Source organism: Prunus mume, linkage group LG2 (assembly GCF_029339155.1).
Source record: "Prunus mume cultivar Tortuosa linkage group LG2, ASM2933915v1, whole genome shotgun sequence".
Lineage (NCBI taxonomy): Eukaryota > Viridiplantae > Streptophyta > Magnoliopsida > Rosales > Rosaceae > Prunus > Prunus mume.
In genome coordinates, this window is record NC_142699.1 from 38,706,042 (window position 1) to 38,719,073 (window position 13,032).

General features: G+C 36.3%; 2 protein-coding genes across 3 annotated transcripts; both read left to right on the forward strand.

Moving 5' to 3' along the window:
- The first annotated feature begins 3,022 nt into the window (after window positions 1–3,022).
- On the forward strand, window positions 3,023–5,975 carry LOC103322735 (Pentatricopeptide repeat (PPR) superfamily protein). The gene is made up of 2 exons (XM_089046354.1): window positions 3,023–5,810; window positions 5,941–5,975. The coding sequence occupies exon 1, from the start codon at window positions 3,877–3,879 to the stop codon at window positions 5,713–5,715; it is 1,839 nt and encodes a 612-aa protein (XP_088902480.1). The 5' UTR covers window positions 3,023–3,876; the 3' UTR covers window positions 5,716–5,810; window positions 5,941–5,975.
- A 2,646-nt stretch (window positions 5,976–8,621) lies between these two features.
- LOC103322734 (uncharacterized) lies at window positions 8,622–12,441 on the forward strand. 2 transcript variants are annotated; one of them, XM_089046362.1, is made up of 6 exons: window positions 8,622–8,978; window positions 9,640–9,906; window positions 9,990–10,083; window positions 10,619–10,734; window positions 11,317–11,592; window positions 12,003–12,441. In XM_089046362.1, the coding sequence occupies exons 2-5, from the start codon at window positions 9,676–9,678 to the stop codon at window positions 11,554–11,556; spliced, it is 681 nt and encodes a 226-aa protein (XP_088902488.1). In that variant the 5' UTR covers window positions 8,622–8,978; window positions 9,640–9,675; the 3' UTR covers window positions 11,557–11,592; window positions 12,003–12,441. The 2 variants fall into 2 exon arrangements, with proteins under 2 accessions (XP_088902488.1, XP_016647107.1); XM_016791621.2 differs by having other exon boundaries at window positions 8,623–8,978; window positions 9,990–10,056.
- Window positions 12,442–13,032: the final 591 nt, after the last annotated feature.

A 13,032-nucleotide genomic window follows, 5' to 3' on the forward strand; every position in this document is an offset into this window, starting at 1 on the left:
TCTTTCTTATTTTTGGTGATAATCATTCTCTCCTATTTTTGCCACTTTAATGCACACTACTGTTATCCCTCTTTTTTTGGATTCTGACATCTTGCTATTTCTTGGGCATTAAATTAGTGATTTCGTTATGATATTATATTTGCTCCCTTATGTTCTTTTCTTGCCCTTTGGATTTCCTGACAAAAAGGGAGAGAGATGATTTTGTGGAATTATGATAAAAAGTGGGAGAGATTGTGTTGTAGAATTATGGGGGAGTGATGTTGTAATTTTGTTTTGAATTACATTTCTTCTCCCACATGCTTCACTACTTTTGTTGTTTCATAAAGTGCAGGGATTCAGAGCTTGGAGTTTAGAGTAGGATTTCAATTGTTAAATCCCATGCAAATTTTTTTGAGTTGTAATAGGTGTTTTGTCTAGGAAATGCCAAATGGGGAGATTGTTAGTATTGATTTTGTGATTGGCATTTCCTAGAGACAAATTAGACTGAGTATAGATGGTAAATTAGTTGTAATGGTGACTGTCAAAATTCCAAGATATGCTCTGGAGGCTCATATATCAATCAACGATCACTAAGGTAAATTCTTCATTCAATCATGCAATCTTGATTGTGGTATTTCAGGCATTATTTCAAAGTCACAATATGTTTAACATTTTGATTAAGAAGACTTTTTATTTTAAGAAAGATTAAATTGCTTTCCTGTTCTGAACTTTAAAAAGTATTCTTTGATTGGAAATCAATTAGTCTGATTTTGGAAAATTAATATATTGATTAGGAAGTAATTGATTTTGTTTCTAGTTTTGAAAACCTTTATAAAAAGCAAGGCTAGGGTTTTCATTAAGATACAACTTTCAACAACCAGAGTATTTCTTGAGTTTTTATATACACAAAAGAAAGTTGATGTGCTTTATTTTCCAGAAGGATAAATCATCAAGAGTAAGATTATCTTGGTGATTTATTTTTGTATTCATATTGCATTCATTTGCATGTTCGGTGACTCATACGGTTGAGGGCACCAAGACCGTTGTGGCGGTTTTTCTCCGGTGAGCTTGAATCGATCGTGACCAGTATCGGATTCAACATAAGGAGAGCTGGAAGAACTCCGGCGAGCTTGAAGCAATCGTGATCAGTATTGTGTTCAACATAAGGAGTGTCGAAAGATCATCCCGCGAGAAGTTGAGTTACGAAGAAGTTGGTACGTTGTCTAGAGTGTCTAGGACAAGTTTGTATACTTCTTGTAATCATCGTTTTATAGTGGATTTGCCTTGGACTATCAGGTCCCGTGGATTTTCCCCATAGGTGGGGTTTTACCACGTAAAATAACTTCTGTGTTTTTATCTGTTTTTACGTTATGTACTGTAGAGGATTGATACATCGTATCAATCCCTTTGGCGTGTTTTTATATATTATTGTATTACTCTTGACTACTCAAAACGCAGACTTTACTCTTTTAGTGTTATAAGCTATCCTATAGGTATTTTCATATGGTTCTCGCAGAAACAAGTGTGATGTCTTCACTTCCACACTGCACATGGATAAGTTGGCTGAAAACATTATCAATGCCTAATAGTTGATAAAGAGCAGCATATATATAAACACCTTCATAAAAATGCAAGAGGATCGATGATGAAAAGTAATAACCATTCTCTGATTCTGTATTGTCTTGCAAGGTAATTCTTCTATTTAAATGGAAGTAATTAAGGGCCTATTTGGTATTTAACTTGAATTCAACTTTTTAAACTCAAAAATAGAATTTGAGTCCAAAACAAAGAAAACTTGTTTGGTAGCTCTATTTTTAAAAACTCGAAGTTAAGAACAACTAAAAAAACACCTCAATTATTAAAAACAAAAAAATATCTATTTTTTCAGTTTTTCTCTAACAACCTACAAGTTCTCAAAATTTTAAGATTTGAAAACAGTTTTCAAGTTGCATACCAAACAAGTTTTTGAATCTTAATAATAGATTTAAGAACTCCTCGTTTTTAAGAAAAATTGAAGTTTTTGAGTTCCCTATTTGAATAGAATACCAAACGCCCCCTAAACATTTGAAACTAATTGGTTTATGTGCTAGATTGGGATTGAAACTTTTCCTCAAGTTGTCCTCTTGGAGCTTATTGCTGCAAGATCTTTATACAATATTAGTTGGTTAATATTGTGTGCACATAAATTTCGCAAGTGATCATAAGTTAATTTACTAGAAATCAAGCCTCCTGAATTATTGAAGGATGAGTTTTGATTGGTACAGCTGATTTATATAGACATCACTTTATTTCCTTCTTTTATGTATAATCACCTTAGCTTAGACATAGCGTCTAGCGATTCTTTCCTTTTTGTAAATCTTTCAGATTGTTATATACTTGTAAACTTACGAGTACAGAAAACATTCACCATATTTTCTTATAGCAATCTAAGAAAGCTTCAACTTCAAGAAAGTTTCAATCACAACCTAGCATAAAAGTTTATCAAATTCCACCAAACTCCCTTTTAACTTGTTGGAATTAACTTAACATTTTATTATTAGACATAAATAACTCATTGAAAAAAAAAGAAGTTGAAACAGAGTTCACACATGTCACTTTAAGAATAATTAAACAATTAATGTGGATTAAGCCTCTATACCACCAATTTTTTTCGTCTGAATAATTTATGTTTAAAAAGGTACAATCTCACATTTGAAAACTATACAAAATAAAATACAACATATAATGTGTGATTTCACTAGCCTTGATGACTTTTTTGCTGAAACCCCACACCTTGTCGGGAAATACGGGTGGTTGGTCCTCTTTGAAATCTTAACAATTTATATGTTGGGGTCCGACCGCTTTGAACATTAGGAACAAAAATACAACTAGATCAAGAGTTGGGAAATGTTAAATAATTGTTTTCTAAGATGTTCCTTCCGCATTCCATAAGGGCGTCAATCTCTTATGTCTCTGAGACTCTAACCCATCCAAAATAAAAAGAAAAGAAATTCACCATATATCAAGAAGTAAATGAATGACCACTTATTTTTGGAGGAGGCGGAACTCCAGATCTAGGTAGGTGAGTCAATGCGGCTCATAGAATTGGTTATTGCGTGCACAGCAATTCTGCAAGTCATCAGTTACAAAAGCTGAGCCCAATATTGATGAGGATCCCAGGTCCCAAGTTGTTGCGTTCTACATACAAGGGACTGTGTTTTTGCACTAGCCCAAACCACCAAACCACCAATCACAATTCTAAGTTAGCTCACGTATGTTCATAGATGCTACTGTGGAACTGCAATGTGGACCTGCAAATACAACGATTGCTCTTGCGAGAACCATCAAGAATGGAGTGTTTTCAATCTTGCTAGCTAGATCCTTTGACGTCCTCTGCTGGCTCTTTGATATCTTCTTGCAGGCTAGTGCTTACCACACCGCTTTCGAGCTGCAATGCCACTTTGTCCACACAGCCTTCCTCATCGGCGTTGCAGGTCATTAGACCAACTCAACCTCACAAGGTCTATCTCTTCGATGTTTTTCCAGTTCGGTTCATGCCCAAAGTCTAAGCTTAATACAAATGAGCAAAGCGTTTAGGGAATTAACGTAATTAACCTCAATTTGACTAGCTAGCTAGGATAGCCTATGTAGGATTATAGTCGTCTTAATTTGTTTTCTAAGTATTTTTCGTATGATATTCACAAAGTCCCATGCATTTATTTCAATTACAAGTTATTGTCACATATTGAGTGCAGCAGAACTATCATTTAGTTAGCTTCAAATGGTTTCACGCAATATCATTTAAAAGACAAAATGCATATACCTTATAAGAACCGAACCGAAGGCATTTAGGAGCATAAGCCCAGGAAGAAGAGCCAAAGCTTCAGAAGCTTTTGGTTTTGGGAGAAGAGAATTTGAATGTCAGGAACCATCATTGGCAAGTTCAACCCTTTACATGGCGGTGACATCATCCTCTCTCTGTTTCACAAGCACACGACCTTTGGCCATTTGAAGCAAATCCACTCCCTCCTCATCACCTTTGGCCTCTCACAAAACCCTTTCTTCCTCGCCAAGCTTGTTACTTCCATTGCAGCTTCTCAACCTAGCCATCTTGCCTACGCTTCGCTGCTCTTCGACGGGGTAGAAGCACCCACCACTCAGTTATGGAATTCCATAATCAGATCATTCTCTACGAGTTCAGAACCTCGCAGGTCCCTCATTTCCTATTCAAAAATGCGCACAAATGGTATTGCTCCCGACAAGCACACCTTCCCTTTGCTTCTCAAGGCCTTTTCCAAGTTGGAAAACGAAAACCCATTTCAGTTTTACGCTCATATAGTCAAGTTTGGATTGAATTTTGACCAATTTGTGAGGAATTCATTGATATCTGCATTTTCTGGTTGCGGGTACTTAGAGTCTGCCAACCAGGTGTTTGATGAAAGTACGCACAAGGATGTGGTTGCTTGGACTGCATTTATTGACGGGTATGTGAAAAACGGTCGTGCCCTGGAAGCAATCAAGTGTTTTTTGGAGATGAGATTGATGGGAATTAGGGTCGATGAGGTGACAGTTGTTAGTGTTCTTTGTGCTGCCGGAATGGCTGGTGATATTTGGTTTGGACGGTGTGTTCATGGGTTCTATGTGGAAGCAGGTAGAGTACAATGGGATGCCTATGTTGGTAGCGCTCTTCTGGATATGTACATGAAGTGCGGCTACCATGAAGATGCTTGTAAAGTTTTTAATGAAATGCCAGTTAAAAATGTAGTTTGTTGGAGTGCCTTGATCGCAGGTTTTACACAATGTAGCAAATATAAAGATGCATTGCTTGCCTTGAAATATATGCTTTCAGAGAGTATCAGACCTAACCAATCTACATTCACGAGTGTCCTTACTTCTTGTGCGCACCTAGGGGCACTAGATCAAGGAAAGTCGGTTCATGGTTACATATGTAGGCATAAAATTCCAGTGAACTCGTTACTTGGAACAGCATTAGTAGATATGTATGCAAAATGTGGTTGCATTGATGAGGCTCTATCTGTTTTTGGAAAGTTGCCCACCAAGGACGTCTTTACTTGGACTGCTATGATTAGTGGGTTGGCAATGGATGGGGATGCTTTAAAAGCTTTGAACTTCTTCTCAAGTATGTTACAGAGTGGGGTTCTACCTAATGAAGTAACCTTCATTGGTGTTCTTAGTGCTTGTTCTCATGGAGGTCTTGTAGATGAGGGACGTAAGCTTTTTGGTTCAATGAACCAGGTTTTTCATTTGGAGCCTACTGTAGACCACTACGGTTGTATGGTTGATTTACTTGGTAGAGCTGGGTACTTAGAAGAAGCAAGAAAAATGATTGAGGGGATGCCAATGTTGCCAACAGCTGGTGTATGGGGAGCTCTGCTTGGTGCCTGTGTGATTCATAAGAATTTTGAGCTAGGGGAACTTGTAGGAAATCATCTGATCAAGCTGCAGTCAAATCACAGTGGACGATACATACTTTTGTCAAACTTGTACTCGACATGGAAAAAATGGGAAATAGCTGCTGGCATAAGGAAGCTCATGAAAGGGAAACGTGTTGAAAAGATAACAGGGTATAGCTGGATAGAAGTCAATGGTGCAATTTTTGAGTTCGCTGCTTTTGGCAAATCACATTCTGAATCAGATAATATATATTTGATGCTGGACAACATGTTCGTCCAATTGAAACTCGCTGGTTATGTTCCAGATACTAACCTACTTGCGTTTGACATTGATGGAATCTGAGTATAATTATTCATCTCCCAAGCATGATGATTTTCTCATTGACAAGGATGGTCAGCTTTGAACTTTATTGCATACTCCAAATTCAATGCATCATGGTGTGTTGACTTCTTGCCGTATTGATTGAAGTGCTTGTAGATACTTGGAACCTTTGTCAGACAATTCTACAACTTATGCTTGGATCTTTGACCCTGTTTTTTTTTGGGTCAACTTTTTTCCCTCTTGAAGGTTGTATAATCCAACTCTCGATGCTATTGGAACAAGAATTTTGACCGTCCTTTTTCACTCAAGGCCTGAGTTGGTGAGAATCCTGATCCATATAACATTTTTAAATTTGTTGCACTTGCGTATAATTTCGTTTCTATCTCCTGGCCGGAAGAACAGAAGAAAAAGATTTAATTTCTATCAAACATGATATTACCATTCTTCTATTTTCTCTTTTTGACTTGTTGGAAACCAACTTTATCGTAGTTTGCATATTTTCTATTAACCTCTTCTTCTCAATAGAGACGAATGGTGCTTTCATAAATCAATTTAGATTTTAGTTAATGTGGCTACCCAAGCCACTAGCTAGGCTGGTTGCATATATCATGCACCTATTCATCATCTTACCTTTCCCTTCTGTTTCTGTCCATCAACGTAAGGCGGTCTTTTATATTCTTTGCCTAATATCTTGTTGGTCTTATATTAATTGCATGCCATAAATACATCACAAAGAGCTGAAAGCTACTGTTGACTGACTTTTCATGCTAAATAGACTGCAAATATAGAGCTGCAAGCTTCTATTTTCTACGCTACTAGATTATGAGGTGCCCGATTACGCTATCTTCCATGCGCACTTGTAAAACAGGTTGTTTGGACCAATGCTATTTCTTCAGGCATGCACTTGCAAAGTTTCAATGTATGTAACTTCAGTTATTGTTTCTAGAGTAGTTTGCATGTGGAATATATTTAATGATATATGAGGTACATGTGTTTTACATTTTCTATATGAATGATATTATTATTATTTTTGCATATATCGACAGTGTTGATGGAGATTTTTGGATCACCATCATTAGAGAGAAAATCACAATCACACACATAAACACATGATTTTGAGTGGTTCACCTATAATTAGGCTACATCCACTTTGGAGCTTTTGTGTTTTCTATTTCTATTTCTCTATGGAGGTTTACATATTGTTAAATTGAGAGAGAGGCTTGAGAGCCATTTGTAAAAGAGAGAGGCTTGAGAGCCTTTGTAAAAGAGAGAGCTTGGGAGATCACCTCCATTTTGTAGTCCAAGTAGTGGTAGGTAGTTTGCTTGATTGTAATCATACTGGTAGTTCGCATGGCGGCAGGGGCAAGGTATGGCAAGGGATGTCTAATAACTAAGTTGGGGGATCTTGCCTCAAAGGGTTGGTGAGGCCAATCTTGGTGTCAACAAACATCACAAACTATGACAATGAGATCAGGCCGTCTGGGTTTGGTCCTTCGGGCATTGGAAGATTGAGCAAATTTAGGTACCACGTATTATAATTTTTCTATACGAATATCTGTCTATTATTTTTGCCTATACCTAGCCTATACCTAACCAAAATACTTCCTAACTTCTTGCAAAAACGAATGAAAACCAATGTTCCTAACTGTGACAAACTTCCCCTGGAACCATTGGGCGTGTTCATGACCATTTGTTTTGCATGCACAGAGGTTTTGGTTGATCTTCACGCAGAACCGCTGCGATCCACGGTGCAAGAGGAGGAGATTTCCGCTGCTCTCAAAGCTTCTGTTGATAGTTTGGACAGTTTCAGGCTCAGATGACAGATGATGCAGGCTATGATGTAGTACCGATACTGCCGCCCCAATGACATTCCAGATTACAGCCCTTTAGCAATATGCAAGTTTATTTGAATAATTTGTAGTTTTTAGATGATTTTGTTTTAATTTTTTTTACATGTGAACAATTTATATAGCCAAAATTATTCGCACTCCAAAATAGTCATTATGTACAAGTGCAATTCCTTTGTGTTTTTACAAGGAAGGAGTGCATGATGATTTTCTTAGAGTATTAGTAACAACTCCCTTTATGTAAATCATGTACTTTGTTTTGTGTATCGCGCCATATCTTTTTCTTTGCCAATTCAATACTAATTTGCTATAAAATAAAATAATATTTAATTATGTTAAAAAGTGGTAACGAAATATTTTGAAGTTCTTATAGCAAGGACACATGTTATGTTGCTAAAGAATGAACAAAATTATTTTTAAGTAACTGTCTCACATAATTGGAAAGGGATGCCTCCTCTTTTGTAAATGTTGTTGTTTGAAAGCCAATGCAATGCTTTTTGTCTCACATCGACAAAAACCCCATTTTTTAATAGGATTTAAGAAGCAAAGTTCCTTACCTTTGTTGTTTATCAAGTAAGGCTTCGACAATAAGTGGTGGGTTTCTTGGGCTTGGCTATGGATTTGGCAATAAAATAAAAACTCATTAATCAAAAACTCCTACTTTTTGGTTTCCGATTCATGACATTTTTCATTCCTAATGAGTGCCACTTTTTCTTTTCTAAAATTTGTTGAGAGGGCAAAGCTGGGTTTTAAAAGTTGCAGAATCATTGTTGGGTGCAAGAAGTAGAATGTGGGATTCTAATTTAAATTTTTTAATTTTTTTTTTAAACAAGCGATATTGGTAAAAGAGAAATCCAACATAAGATCCCAGATGCATGAGTAAATACTTAACAACTTGAGCTATAAGTCCCTTATTAATATAATTTCCTTTTGAATTCATTTAGTTCGCAAAATGGACTTCTTAGAAACGAAACTCCCATAACTGGACACATCGACCTGTTACCGTACCTCGTATTAACAGGTTGATCCATTAGGTAATAAACTCAGCTGAAGCCCTTATTTCCGGCCCATTCTGAACACCAAGCCCGAGCCGAATGGCTTTGCCAATCCAATTTCAAAACTGCAGCAGCGTTACAATGCGCTGAAGAGCGGGAAGAAGAAAACAGGAAAGGTACAATGAGAAGCGAGAAGACACTGAAACGGAAACCCAAAAAAATTCCCAAAAACTGTTCAAAGAACCAATTAATTAAAATGGAGGAGAGAATAAGACTAAGCTGTAAACATTGATTTTGTTTCCTAAAAAAGTATTTGGGTTTTGTAATACCAAGAAAGCAAGAGAGGCCAACACTTTGCTCAATATATTATCCTCCCGTCTCATCCACCGCTCTCTCTATTGGGCGTTCTTTCACATTGAATTTCTCTCTCTACACACCAGAGGTATGGGTTCTTCTTCTTCTTTTTCTTCTATGTATTTGTTGGGTTTGCTTCTTTTTTTTTTTCTCCCTCTTTTTAGTTTTTAGTTTTGTCTTCGGAAATTTTGGGTTTTGGGTTTTGATTTATTCGTTATTTGATCTATTTTGATGTATATTTTAAAAAAAAAATCTGAAATATATGTGTTTTTGTATGTATGTGTGTGTGCTACGGCTATTGCTTTCATTGTATTATCTTATGTTAGTATGTTTGCCATGTTGGCTGATTGATTTTTGTATACAAAAGCAGAATTCAAGCTAGAGAATATGTTTTTGGGGTAGAGGTGGTTTAAGTTTGTGAATTGTGTTTTTGACATGGTGGATATTTTCTTGTGGGGAAAAAGAGAAGGGGCCAAATCTTCTAGGGAATATACTTTTTTTTTTTTTTACAATTTGAATGCATTCTGATGAATTTTTCTTCTCATGTTCAAGAACAAAGACGATGTAAAGATTTTTGTAAGTTCTTAGCAAAAAAGATAAAATAGTGTAAGTGATATTTTTTTAATTGTTAAGACCAATGTTTGAGACCCCTTTTTATTTTTCCTCAGTAACTAGATAACATCAGGGAAAATTTGTTTGTGAACTCAGAACTGGTTATCTCAAATTAAAATTTCTTTCTGAATGTTCAGGTTTTTGTTTCAAAACTGATAAATCAGCTTGTTAGCATGAGCATAGAAGGATCTAGTGAATTTCAACGGTGGAATGTGAGAGATGTTGCAATGGGAAGGATAATAGATTTGGACCTTAATTATCCGCCTCCTAATGAGAACATGGCTCTAACTGGTCCCTTGGGACTACAAGTTCAAGGAATTGGGCATTATCAAGGACAAGCTACAGCTGCTGCGGATTTTGTGGATGATGAAGTTGTTATAATCTCACCAAGGAAATTTGCAGAAGTATGATGTTTATCTCTAATATTGAATCTTATATGAAAAATGCTTAAAGTTGATTTTAATTTTCTGGTGTCAACTCGTTTTAGGCCACGAATAATTCACGACGAAATCCTTCTCGGAGAAGCCGTAGAGTCATAGAAGGTCTTTCTGAAGGTGCAGAATTCTATACCAGGCTCTCAGGTTTATTAATGTTTTCCCTTCTGCATGTACTTCTTACATTATCCAAGCATCAAATTCAGACAGTTGCGCTCCACTACTGATTAATTCTTTACATTCTCATCATCATGTTACTTGCAAGAGACCACAGCTTTGTAGGGGATTATGTGTCTCTGGAATGTTATTTTTTCAATATATTTCTTGAGCTATGCCCCTCAGTTGGAACCATGCTTTTGATATTTACTTCTTTTTCCGTTAAGGGTCCACTCTACTTATGGACTCTTTAACATTAGTGTAGACTATTTAGTTCTTTTATTCTGTTAAAATAACAGTTCACGTAGGTAGTTAACTGTTATTCTGTTTTGGTCGTGTTACCGAGGTTCTCTGTTCAGTGTCTCTCTTGATAGTCTAAACTTCTTCATAGCTTAATTAAATACTTTAAGGTGAATTCTTTTCCTACCCATTTCTGCAATATTGAAGGATGTTGGATGTACAATGTAAATTATGTCTTATTGAAGTTTTCTTGGTTGCACTTGACCTTTTAATCTACTATCAACAGAATTGGCAAATTTCCGTGCCTTTAGCCAACTTGGAGCTTCCAACTGGGAGGTTTCGGTCAATGTTGATGTTCGTAACAAACCAGAGGATACTGTGCATAACAAACCAGAATATACTGTAAGAATCTTCCCTAAGTTCTTATGATGCTATTTCCTTGCTTTAGTATATCCACTTCTCTTCTCACTTTATATAGAGTAGCACATTGGCACTTCTGTTGCATATATGATACAGCTACTAAATAACATCACTAAGAACATACATATTTCATGTATAAAATAGCCAAAAAAAGAAGATTGAATTTGAACATCCTACTTTTCAACTGATCACATGTCAACCTTCAGTGGGGATGACACCTGATTTAATTTGAAGCTTCAAACAACTTTTTTTGAAGTTTAAATTACTTAAATGTTCATTTCTTATTTGTTTTTTCTTTTTTACCTTTGCATAGTAGTGGCATATAGTTGCAGATCTCTGACGTGTTTGGTTAGATGCCAGATTTTTTGTTTGGTAATTTGTCTTTGAAAGACAAGAAAGTGTTTATCGGACTCCTCCAAATTATTTTGAAGAACTTATCTGGCACTTCTTTTAACAGCTCATGTTGAAGTTATGAGTAGTATGCATGAAACTGTTAATTATGTATATCTAACCAGCAGATTGGTGCAAATTTCTGGAACTAAGCTTGGAAGTTTCTGATGGCAGGCAACTAACGTTCCCGTGCCTCCAGTTGTGCCCCAGAGTGAGTTCCTGCCAGAGGCACCTGGTTTCACTTGTGCCATCTGCATAGGCCAGTTGATTGAAGAAACATCGACAAAGTGTGGTCACATCTTCTGCAAGAAGTGCATTGAGAAAGCCATAGCTACTCAACACAAATGCCCTACCTGCAGGCATAAACTTAGAAAGCGAGATATCCTCAGGATCTACCTTCCAAACAGCAGTTAAATGGATTATGTACCTCCTAGTGGCGAAGTTCTAGAGGTGTTGTAACTGTGTTCTTGTTTTTCTCAGCTTTCTTGTATGATATAAAATTAATGATCAAAATGCTTTTATTTTCCTTTATTTTTCAGTAAACTAGAAAAAGCAATAATTTAGGTATCGTTTCCAATTTGTGAACTCATCATTTGCTTACTTGGTAGAAAATGCAATCGATGAAGATTTTGACTGCATGAAACTCTCTCTCTATCTCTCTCTCTGTGCATATTTGTTCCAACTTATGAACTGCTCTTTTTCTTATTTGGTTGAAAATTCAGTAAATGAAGATTTTGAATTATCAAACTAGAAGCTTTTTCTGCATATTTGTTCATTCACTAGATCCTAGTGTTGGATATGAAGGAAGGTGACCATCAATCCTAGTTTAGTCTGATGCATATTATTGTCACTTTATGCAGGAAACGAAGCAGGTCATTAAACTGATAAGCTCCTAGGAAAGGTGTGAATTCTTAGGCATTATGAGTTGATATGGCACACTGATTCAGCTGCCCCTTCTTATGGTAATTCTTCTGGCTGTTCCACAGCTGCGATCCTAGGCTTCCAGTGAAGAGAACATTGGTTTATCAAGTCTCTACAGTTACAGTTATTGAACTTTCTTTTAAAACTTGTATGGACTAGTTCAGTTGTTTTCCTCTCGGAGGGTCTTTTTTTGAGACTGACTTTTGAAATTAGGCTTCTAGATCTTGTTATCATTAGCTTCCTGACACAGTTTGGAGTTACAGGTAGAACAGTTGAGAAGGCTGAGACGAGTAGTCTTCCAACATTTTTAGACAATGTAATTGGCATTCAATATAAATGGAAATTCCCTTACTGTTGCAAGTTGCAATTGTGTCTCAATCTAGTCATACTTTTCTTCTCAATGTTACTTGAGATATTAAGTTTGAATGCCCGCTTCCTACCAAAACTGAAAAAAAAAAAAAAAAAAAAACCTGCAAGGGGTATTAAAATAAAAGAAAAAGAAGGAAATTTTCAAAAACTAAACCAATTTTGGCCGTTCAATGACGTTTAACTAGTTTTTCTGAAGTCTTGTAGCTCAAGTGGTAAAGAGCATTCACTTGTATAAAAAAAAATATAAAATAAAAATTTATGGATCAAGTAGTGCTGGAACCCCATTTATTATTGATTTAAGATTGTATAAGAAATAGGGGATAAATTGAGGAGTGCTTCTATAGTGAGTGGAAAGTTATAAGGGGTTTTTTTGAGGGGTATGTAAGAGCAGTTGGATTTCATCCAACGGTGAGTTTTTAAAAGAGGGTGCATGTAGAACCGGTTGAAATCATTGCATGTAGAACCGGTTGAAACCCAACTTCACTGAAGATTTTTCCCTCTCTGTGAAAAACTCAAGAACACAATCCTCTTTTTTTTAATGTAATGCAAATCCACAACTAGAAAGATCCAAAGCTCCCAAACTCTATAATCGCTCCATTG

Bases quoted from the DNA above. Each gene is read 5' to 3' on its own strand.
- LOC103322735 (XM_089046354.1), top strand. From the start codon at position 3,877: ATGTCAGGAACCATCATTGGCAAGTTCAACCCTTTACATGGCGGTGAC.
- LOC103322734 (XM_089046362.1), top strand. From the start codon at position 9,676: ATGAGCATAGAAGGATCTAGTGAATTTCAACGGTGGAATGTGAGAGAT. The intron at 9,907-9,989 runs GTATGATGTTTA...AACTCGTTTTAG, and splicing joins CACCAAGGAAATTTGCAGAA to GCCACGAATAATTCACGACG. The intron at 10,735-11,316 runs GTAAGAATCTTC...TTCTGATGGCAG, and splicing joins ATAACAAACCAGAATATACT to GCAACTAACGTTCCCGTGCC.